At 69.3% G+C, this 9,844-nt stretch overlaps 2 protein-coding genes across 2 annotated transcripts in view; one reads left to right on the forward strand and one right to left on the reverse strand.

Moving 5' to 3' along the window:
• AURANDRAFT_64178 (hypothetical protein) overlaps window positions 1–1,412 on the reverse strand; it is a gene marked incomplete at both ends in the record, with an annotated part of 12,438 nt that extends 11,026 nt beyond the window's left edge. Inside the window, 3 exons of the mRNA XM_009038854.1 lie at window positions 41–51; window positions 92–112; window positions 847–1,412. Of these exons, the coding sequence (XP_009037102.1) occupies window positions 41–51; window positions 92–112; window positions 847–1,412 (598 nt within the window). The remainder of the gene's footprint in view (window positions 1–40; window positions 52–91; window positions 113–846) is intronic.
• A 1,529-nt stretch (window positions 1,413–2,941) lies between these two features.
• On the forward strand, window positions 2,942–9,844 carry AURANDRAFT_71636 (hypothetical protein; the record flags this gene model as incomplete). Its single annotated transcript, XM_009038681.1, has 7 exons — window positions 2,942–5,553; window positions 5,850–6,569; window positions 6,698–7,714; window positions 7,927–8,427; window positions 8,639–8,793; window positions 9,005–9,316; window positions 9,528–9,844. 7 exons carry the CDS (start codon window positions 3,055–3,057, stop codon window positions 9,784–9,786), a joined length of 5,463 nt encoding a protein of 1,820 aa, XP_009036929.1.

The raw sequence follows: 9,844 nt of genomic DNA on the forward strand, positions 1-9,844 counted from the left end.
ATCTGTAATTTATATAGGGGGGATAATAAAAAAAATGGACCTCCAAAAGACCTGGGTTTCATACTCAAAAAGACCTGGAAAAGCATCAAACCTGGGAATCAGACCAAAAGACCTGGGTTTAAAACCTGAGCATCGGACTTCACTAGTGTTGTCGTCCGTCGAGTAGTCGTCGTAGTCCTCGAGCCTCCGTCGCGCGCCGCAGCCCGCGCGACACCTCCCCGGGCAGGCGACGCTCGCGACGATCCCAGCGCTGCTCTTCCAGCCGGAGCAGTGGCGCGTCGAGGAGACGCTGCGGCAGTCGAGCGTCGGTTCCCCATGCTTGTGCCATGTCGGATCATCGCGACAGCCCGCCTTCTCCGAAAGGGCAGCCCGCGCAGCCCCGACGCGCGCGGTCGCGCACAAGACGGCGACCACCAAGGGCAGCCGCCGCATCATCGGTAGGGAGTACGCCTGAATTCAATGCAGTCACCGCGGCATTCATCAACAATCTCCGCGACCTATCCTGGATACGATTGGCCGCGCATCACCTGGCTCGCTCGACGCTGAAGTCTGCAGCGTAGAGAAATGAAGGCAACTACGGAAGGAAAAGCACGGTAGGCTTCGACGGAGGGCCACCGATGGTCCGGGAAGACCGGCGAAAACTATGAGGGTACCGTGCTTGTGTCGAGCACTCCCGCGCAGTGGGCGGTCCCCCACTGCGAGGAGGAAACTTTAGTGGGCACGAAAGCATTAGGTGGGAATTCAAAACTTCATCCAAACCGGCAGCGCTGGCTTCATCAAAATGCGGTCGCCACGCCCCGCGCCCACGCGCTCTCCGCCTTAAAAACAAAGTCAGCCGTGGCTTACCGGAACGCGCCCTGGCTGTCGACGCCCGCGCGGAGCGTGGCGGCGAAGTTGGCGGCGCGGGACGCTTTGCGGAGCTCGCGGATGCGCGCGTTGTCGCCGCGCGAGTTCGGCCGGCTCGAGCCGCCCGTCGGCGGCCGGCTCGAGCCCGAGCCCGGCGTCGACGCGCCGCGGCTCGGCGGCCGGAGGTTGCCCGCGCGCGCGGACGGCGCCGTCAAATCGCCGATGTCGGGCGTTTTTGGCACGTCGGGCGCGGCCTTGTCGAAGCTCTCCAGCAGGTCGTCGAGCGCGCGGTTCTGCGCGTTCGGCGCCCACTTGACCTTGTCCATGCCCCGGATCTCCTTCTCCTTGACGAGCCCCTCGTACTCGCGGTTCTTGCGCAGCCGCGCCGCCTTGAACTCCGCGACGTCGGCCATCATCTCGCGCATGCCGAAGCCGCGGTCGTCGGCGACGGTCTCGTCCTTGCGCACGAGGCCCTCGCCGCCGCGCGCGCCCCGCGCGAAGGCCGAGATGCCCTGGTTCTCCTCGGGCTTGCGCTTGCGCATGGCGAGCTCTAAATTCCGGAGCATGAGCGGCGCCGCGGTCTTGAGCTTCGCGTCGTCCTCTTACTCCTCTTCCTCCTCTTCCACCTCCTCGCTTGCGTCGACGGCCTCGAAGAGGTCCTCGGAGGCCTTGTCCATGACCGCGCGCTTCTCCCTCTCCGCTTCTGGTCTCCAGTGGTGTCCGTGTGTCGAAATTTTTAGACTTTCCTTTTGTAAAATAAGGCTGGATCTCGTCATAGACTGTGTTGAGCCTAATTTGATTCTCGTTCGCCGAAGCTTTAGCTGCGCCCCGTGCTTTATCTGGGTGGATTATCCTTGACACTTTGCGACGTCGATGATGCCCGGGCAGCGCCGCTCGCCGTGCGCGAAGGGGGCGAACTCGCACTCGCGCGAGCAGTAGGACCGTTTGCACGCGCGGCACGGGCCGATCATCGCGTTGCCGCAGCAGGGGTGCGCGCACTTGCCCCGCTTCGCGCCGAGCCAGCCGTTCGGCGGCGGCGCGGAGGCGGCGAGCTCGTCGTCGGAGCTCGGCGGCGGCGCGGCGGCGGCGGCGGGCTGCGGCCGCGGCGCCCGCGCCGTCGCCGGCGAGGTCGACGAGGTCGCCGCGCAACGCCGCGGCCGCCGCGCGCTCCGCGAGGAGCGTCTCGGGCCCTTTTGAAGGGCAAGCGGCGGTGTTGAGGTCCATGTTGAAGTGCAAGGTTTGAGGTTGAAGTCCAAGTTGAAGCGGCCTTTAACATATCCCGCCGGCGGGATATGTTACTGCACATGTGTCGGGGTGCGGCCGACGGCGGAGTCCGGGCGCCGCGCGTCCCGCGGTCGCGCGGAGTCCGAAGAGTCTTACGCGGCCGGCCTCGTCCGATCATAAGAAGCCGTCCTCCTTCTGGTTCGGGTTCTCGGCCTTCTTGACGGAGCGGATCATGTCCATGTAGGCGATCTCCACGGGCGTGTCCCAGCCGCCGATCTGCTTCGCCTTGGCCTTCACGCGGCGCGAGAACGTGATGAGGTCCGTGAGCTTCAGGCCGCTGGGCAGGCCCTGCTCCTTGACGATGAGCTTGCCCATGGTGTTGAGGGCCGTGACGCGCGTCGCGTCGTCGGCCGCGCCGGAGAAGAGGAGCAGGCTCTCGTCGAACTTCTTCTTGTACGCGCCCTGCTTGGCCCGGAACGCCGCGCGCTCCTTCTCGGCCTGCTTGAACTCGGCCGTGGGCTCGCTGAGGTAGGACGGCGCCTCCTCGTAGGCCTCCTGCGCGTAGCGGCTGTTCTTGTTGCCCTTGTCCGTCATGGGGTTGAGCGCCCAGGCCGGCCCGGCGAGCGCCAGCGCCGGAATGGACGCGAGGCCGGCGACGTCGCGCCGCGACGCGCCGAGGCAGCTCGTCGGCCGCGGCGCGGCCGCGGGCCGGAACGCGGCAGCGGCGGCGCAGAGGAGCGCCAGCGTGGTCCGTCTCGGAGCTGCCACCATGTTGATGGGTCGTCAGCTCGGACTCGAGGCCTCGACGACTCGCGGCTCGCTCAACAGTGCTCATCGCGCGCTGCCACAAGGATCGCGAGTCGAGTGCCTCGGCGCGCTCAGAGGATCTCGTCGGGCCCGCGCCGGACGCGCGGACGTGAAGCGCCTGTGCCGTCGCCGACGCCCCATCGCACCGTCGCCCGCCCGAATTACCCCCCCGGAGCCATGGCCTCGCGTTCTTCCGTGGTCGTCGCCGCCGTCGCCGCCGCCGTGGCCTGGCGCGTCGGCCAGGGCGTCGGGGGGGGCGACGAGGCGTCCCTCCGGGCCGAGGTCCGGGCTTTGCGGTCGGCCCTCGCCGCCGCGGGCGTCGAGGCGCCCGGCGCCGGCGCCCCCGACGGCGCGGCGGGGTGGCGGCCGCTCCGCGTCGCCGTCGCCGCGGCCGCGGCCTACGGCGCCTGGCGCGCGAGGAAGAACGTCGCGGCCTGCGAGCGCGACCTCGCCGCGTTCCGCGAGTCGGGCGTGACCACCGCGACGCTCCGCGACGTCGTCACGTACCGCGCGGAGCAGTGGTGGGCGACGACGGCGAGCGGCATCCCGTTGACGCTCCTCGCGGCGTCCGTGGGCTTCGTGCTCGCGGGGAGCCTCGCCTACGCCGCGGCCACCGGCGACGACTGGGAGGACGCGCTCTTCGCGTCGTGGCTCTTCGTCGCGGACCCGGCCGCGCACGCGGGCGTCACCGGCGCGGCGGCCACCGCCGTGGGCTTCGTCATGACCGTCGTGGGCCTCGTCATCTTCGGCTTCGTCGTCTCCGTGACGTCGGAGGTCATGGGCGCGCGCGTCGAGGCGTTGAAGCTCGGCAACTCCGCCGTCGTCGAGCAGGACCACACGCTCGTGCTCGGCTACAGCGAGAACCTGCGGCCGCTGATCGCGCAGGTCGCCCTCGCGAACGAGAGCGAGGGCGGCGGCGCCGTCGTCGTGCTCACGGATCGCATCCCCATCGCGGACCTCACGAAGGCCGTCGACTTCTCCGAGTCCGACGCGGCGCGGCGCGCGAAAAACGTCGCGACGACGGCGACGGTCGCGCGGCGCGGGTCGCCGCTCCGCGTCGGCGACTTGAGGCGCGTCTCCGCGCCCACGGCCAAGTGCGTCGTCGTCCTGGCGGACCACGACGTCGGCGCCGACGAGTCCGACGCCAAGGTCATGCGCGCCGTGCTCGCGCTGTCCGCGTTCCCGAAGCTCCGGGGCCACGTCGTCGCCGAGGTCCGCGACGTCGACAACGCGGAGAACGTGCGCCTCGTGAGCCGCCACCCCATCGAGTGCGTCGTCGCGAACGACGCCATCGGCCGCATGATGATCAACTGCGCGCGCCAGCCGCTCCTCGCGTCCGTGCTCCAGGAGCTGCTGGGCTTCGAGGGCGACGAGTTCTACCTGCGCCACTGGCCGGCCCTCGTCGGGAAGACGTTCCGCGAGCTGGTCGAGGGCGACCTGCTCGAGGGCGCCGTCGCTGTGGGCCTGCGGCGTCGCGACGGCGCCATCGAGCTCGACGCGGTCGACGCGACCATTCGCGAGGGCGACGAGGTCATCGTCATCGCCGAGGACGACGACACCTACGGTCTCCGGGAGGCGCCCGCGCCGCGCTCGGCGCCGAAAGCGCGCGCGGAGTCGCCCGCGGGCGGCTCGTCGACGCCGAGCGCGCGGACGTGCAGCCTCGTCGGGTCGTCCGACCCGCAGCACTACCTCTTCCTCGGCTGGCGCAACGACATCGCGGACATGGTCGCCTACCTCGACGAGGTCGCGCCGCCGGGGTCCCAGCTGACCATCGCGGCGCCGCTCCCGATCCGCGACCGCGACGAGCAGATGGTCGCGGACGGCCGGGGCCGCCGGGGCCCGCTCCGGCGCCTGAGCCTGCGCCACGTCGTCGACACGGTCGTCTCCCGCGCGGCTTTGGAGCGGTTGCCCCTCGACACCTGCGACGCGGTGCTGATCCTGAGCGACCAGGGCACCGAGGACCCGCACCACGCCGACAGCCTCGCGCTCGCGACGCTCGTGCTCGTGCGCGACGTCCAGCGCCGGGGGCCGAGGCACGCGGGCCGCCACGACGGCGAGCCCCTCGAGGAGCAGGTGTCGTCGCGGTCCTGGACGTCGCGGGGCCGCGGGCGCCGCGCGTCGCCGGGTCCCGGCGACGGCGAGCCCCTCGAGGAGCGGGTTTCTTCGGCGTCGCGCGGGTCCCGCGGCCGCCGCCTCGGCGGCGACGGCGAGCCCCTCGACGCGCAGCTCAGCCGGTCGTCGACGTCGTCGCTCGCGAACGACCGCACGCCGTCGCTGCCGCTGCCCGGCGCCGGCCGCGGCGGCGCGTGCGCGGTCGTCACGGAGCTCCGCGACATCTCGCTCCAGCGCAACGTGCGGTCGAGCGGCCTCGCGGACTGCGACTTCGTCGCGAGCCACGAGCTCGTCGCGCGCATCGTCGCCATGGTCTCCGAGCGCGCGGAGGTGTCGCCGATCCTCGACACGCTCCTCGACGCGGCCGGGCCCTCGCTCCTCATTGTGCCCGCGACCAAGTACGTCGCGCCCGGCGCGATCGCGACGTTCCGCGACGTCGCCGTCGCCGCCTTGGACCACGGCGACGTCGCCATCGGCACGCTCCTCGACGGCGCGGACCTCGTCCTCAACCCCCGCGACAAGATTTCGGCGCCGCGCGCGTGGTCGCCCGACGACTCCGTCGCCGTCATCGCGGCCCAGCCCGCCTAGGGCTTCCTACGCTCGGCGCGCGTCTAAGAGGTCGAACCGCCGGCGGGGCCCATGCGCGCGCGTGTAGAGCGCTCACCCAGGGGGGTTCGAGGAGTACCTCGGCGACGAGCTAGCCGGCGGCACGAGGCCTCCGACTAACCGTCGCAGCGGAGAAGGTCACGTCACGTGAGGGTGTCGATGCCTAGGGCGCGGCGGCGCCTCGGGACCCTGCGGAGTCGCGGACCCCGGCGCGCGTTTTGAGAACGTGCTTCAACCTTCCATCGACGCCAAAGGGCGAGACGATGGCGAGACTAGGTGCAAGCACGCTCATCCTCTGCGCCGCGGCTTCGGCCTTCACGTCGCCGCGCCATCGATGCCTTCCCGCGCCGCGCGCCGCGCGCGCGTCGCGGCCCGTGGCCATGAACCTCGGGGAGATCCGGGCGGAGCAGTTCACGGAGAAGGCCTGGTCGGCGCTCGAGGCGTCGGGCGCCGGCGCCACGGCGCGCAAGGGCGGCGTCGTCGAGCCCGAGGACCTGCTCGTGGCCATGCTCAAGCAGGACTCGAACGGGCTGCTGAACCGCGCGCTGCGGCTCTGCGAGCCGCCCGCGGACGAGCGGGTGCTCCGGCGCCTCGCGGACGAGAAGCTCTCCGGCCTGCCGCGGGTCGACGGGGCCCAGCCGCGCTTCGGCCCGCGCACGGAGGCCGCCATCGGCGACGCGCTGAAGCTCAGCAAGGAGTTCAAGGACGCCTACGTGAGCAACGAGATCGTCGGCCTCGCGCTCCATACGCCGCAGGCGTGCGGCGAGCTCTTCGAGAAGGCGGGCTGCAACGCGGCGACGCTGCGGACCGCCGTGAAGAAGCTCCGCGGCGAGTCGACGGTCCAGTCGCGCACGCCGGAGGCGAGCATGGACGCGCTCAACACCTACGGCAAGGACCTCACGGCGCTCGCCAGGGCGGCAAAAGAGAGCGACATGCCCAACTTCAAAGGCTCCTTTCTCGGCCGTTTTCCACTCGTTTCGGCTGATTTTTGGACGAGCGATCATCTCTCGGAACGGCCTCGACGCGTGGATGCTTTTTCCGGAACGCGCGCGCGCGGAACACTCACGTTGAAGCGACGTTGAATCTCTCTTTTGCTGCCCAGGCGCTCGCCAAGGCGGGCAAGCTCGACCCGGTCATCGGCCGCGACGACGAGATCAAGCGCGCGATCCAGATCCTGAGCCGGCGCACGAAGAACAACGCGTGCCTCGTCGGCGAGCCCGGCGTCGGCAAGACGGCCATCGCCGAGGGCCTGGCCCAGCGCGTCGTCGACGGCAACGTGCCGGAAGCGCTGAAGGGCCGGACGATCGTGAGTTTAGACATGGGCCTGCTCATCGCCGGCGCCAAGTACCGCGGCGAGTTCGAGGAGCGCTTGAAGGCCGTCATCGACGAGGTCGAGACCGCCGCGGGCAACATCATCCTGTTCATCGACGAGATCCACACCGTCGTCGGGGCCGGCGCGTCCGGCGGCGGCGGCGCGATGGACGCGTCGAACCTGCTCAAGCCGGCGCTCGCCCGCGGCGAGCTGCGCTGCGTCGGGGCGACGACGGTCGCCGAGTACCGCCAGCACATCGAGAGCGACAAGGCTTTGGAGCGGCGCTTCCAGAAGGTCGTCATCGCGGAACCGGACGTCGAGGCGACGGTGTCGATCCTGCGCGGCCTCAAGCCCAAGTACGAGCTCCACCACGGCATCCGCGTCCTCGACTCGGCCCTCGTCGCCGCCGCGCGCCTCAGCGACCGCTACGTCTCCGGCCGCTTCATGCCGGACAAGGCCATCGACGTCGTCGACGAGGCCGCGGCCAAGCTCAACAACGAGGTCACGAGCCGCCCGCCGGCGCTCGACGCCGCGGACCGCGAGGTCGTGGAGCTGGAGATGGAGAAGGTGAGTTTGACGTCGTCGTCCATCGCGACGGCGAACCCCATCGAGGACGCGTCGCAGCGCGTCGCGGAGATCGACGCGCGGCTCGCGGAGCTCGAGGCGCTCCAGCGGCAGCTCGTGGCCACGTGGGAGCTCCAGAAGTCGTCCGTCGGCGGCGTCGGCGACGTGAAGCAGCAGATCGCCGACAAGCTCAAGGAGGCGGAGCAGTTCGAGGAGCGCATGGAGTTCGAGAAGGGCGCCGAGGTCCGCTACTGTGTGGAAATCAACCAGTGAGCTGGGACGTCGGGGCCAAACTTCAGAACTCTCTATCTCGGTCAAATCGACGTCGATTCGGCTGATTTTTGGACGAATCGATTGCTCTCATCGAGTTCTCGAAGCACAGCGGAAGTGCTCGTGTCAAAACATTCGAATACGCTCACATTGAAGTCGAGTTTGAAGATTTGATTTCCACACAGGTCCGCTACACGGCCATCCCCGAGCTCGAGCGGAAGCTCGCGGCCATCGAGGACGCGCTGGACCAGGACAAGGGGTCCATGGTCGCGCGCGACACGGTGACGCCCGACGACATCGCCGCCGTCGTCGCCGCGTGGACGGGCGTGTCCGCGGCGCGGCTCGTGTCGACGGAGCGGCAGAAGCTCCTCGACCTCGAGGCGACGCTCGCGGCGCGTGTCGTCGGCCAGCCCGACGCCTGCGCGCTCGTCGCCGACGCCGTGCGCCGGTCCAAGGCGGGGCTCGGCGACCCGTCGAAGCCCATCGCCGCGTTCGCGTTCCTCGGGCCGACGGGCGTCGGCAAGACGGAGCTCGCGAAGACGCTCGCGGCGGAGGTCTTCGACGACGCCGACGCCCTCGTGCGCTTCGACATGTCCGAGTTCTCCGAGAAGCACACCGTGAGCCGCCTCCTCGGCGCGCCGCCGGGCTACGTCGGCTACGACCAGGGCGGCCAGCTCACGGAGGCCGCGCGGAACCGCGCGGCATTCGAATCTTCGACCCGACTTCAACGTGCGCGTACGCGACCGTTTCGACGCAACCTTTTTGGCTTCGCTTCGAGAACTCGACGACCGCAATCGGTTCGTCCAACAGTCAGCCGAATCGACGTCGATGTGACCGAGCTAGAGAATTCTCAAGTGTGGTCAGGACCGCCCAAACCGGCGGTTGAATTCGGCACAGGTGCGGAACCGGCCCTACTGCGTGCTCCTCTTCGACGAGATGGAGAAGGCCCACCCCGACGTCTTCGACACCTTCCTCCAGCTCCTGGACGACGGCATCCTCACGGACGGCCAGGGGCTGACGGTGAACTTCCGCGACGCGATCGTCCTCTTCACGTCGAACGCTGTGTGGAAACCAAATCTTCAACCCGACTTCAATGTGCGCATGTGCGACCGTTTCGACGCAAGCCTTTTGGCTGTGCTTCGAGAACTCGATGAGAGCAATCGATGCGTCCAAAAATCAGCCGAGTCGACTTCGATTTGACCGAGCTAGAGAATTTCCAAGTTTGGTCGGGAGGTCCCAAACCAGTGGTTGGTTTCCACACAGGTCGAACGTCGGCTCGCAGCTCATCCTCGAGAGCGTCGCGGACTTCGCGGCGGCGGACGCGGCCGACGGCGACGACGCCGGCGGCGCCGCGGAGCTCTCGGAGATCAAGCGCCAGGTGCTCGACGCGATGCGCGCGAAATTCCGGCCCGAGTTCCTCAACCGCCTCGACGAGATCGTCGTCTTCAACCCGCTCCGCAAGTCCATGCTCGCGGACATCGTGGAGCTGGAGGTCAACGCCGTGGCGAAGCGGCTCAACGCGTCCCACGCCGCGGGCCTCGTGCTCGACGCGGGCGCCGTCGAGCACCTCGCGACGCCGGGCTCCGCGCGGACATCGACCGCCGGTTCGGGACGTCCCGACCAGACTGTGAAATGCTCGAGCTCGGCCACATCGACGTCGATTCGGCTGATTTTTGGACGAATCGAGTCCTCTCGTCGATTTCTCGAAGCGCGGCCGAAGAGCTCGCGTCGAACCGGTCGATTACGCGCACGTTGAGGTCGGGTCGAAGATTCGAGTTCCGCGCAGGTCGGGCTTCGACGCGGCCTACGGCGCGCGGCCCCTCAAGCGCCTCGTGACCAAGAGCCTGGAGACGCCGCTCTCGCGCGCGATCCTCAGCGGCGGGCTCAAGTCGGGCGACGTCGCCCACTTCACCGTGCGCAACGAGCGCCTCGTGCTCGACGTCCGCGCGCCGAGCGACGACGCGCCGCCGCCGGCCGACGCCGACGCCGAGGAGGAGGAGGACGCGGCGCCGCCGACGAAGAAGTCCCGGAGCCTCAGCCGCTAGCGCCCGCCCGGCCCGCGACGCGCGCGGCGCGTACTAGAAGTACAGTACTAGCGACGCG

This window comes from Aureococcus anophagefferens, assembly GCF_000186865.1.
Source record: "Aureococcus anophagefferens unplaced genomic scaffold AURANscaffold_9, whole genome shotgun sequence".
NCBI classification, from domain to species: domain Eukaryota; class Pelagophyceae; order Pelagomonadales; family Pelagomonadaceae; genus Aureococcus; species Aureococcus anophagefferens.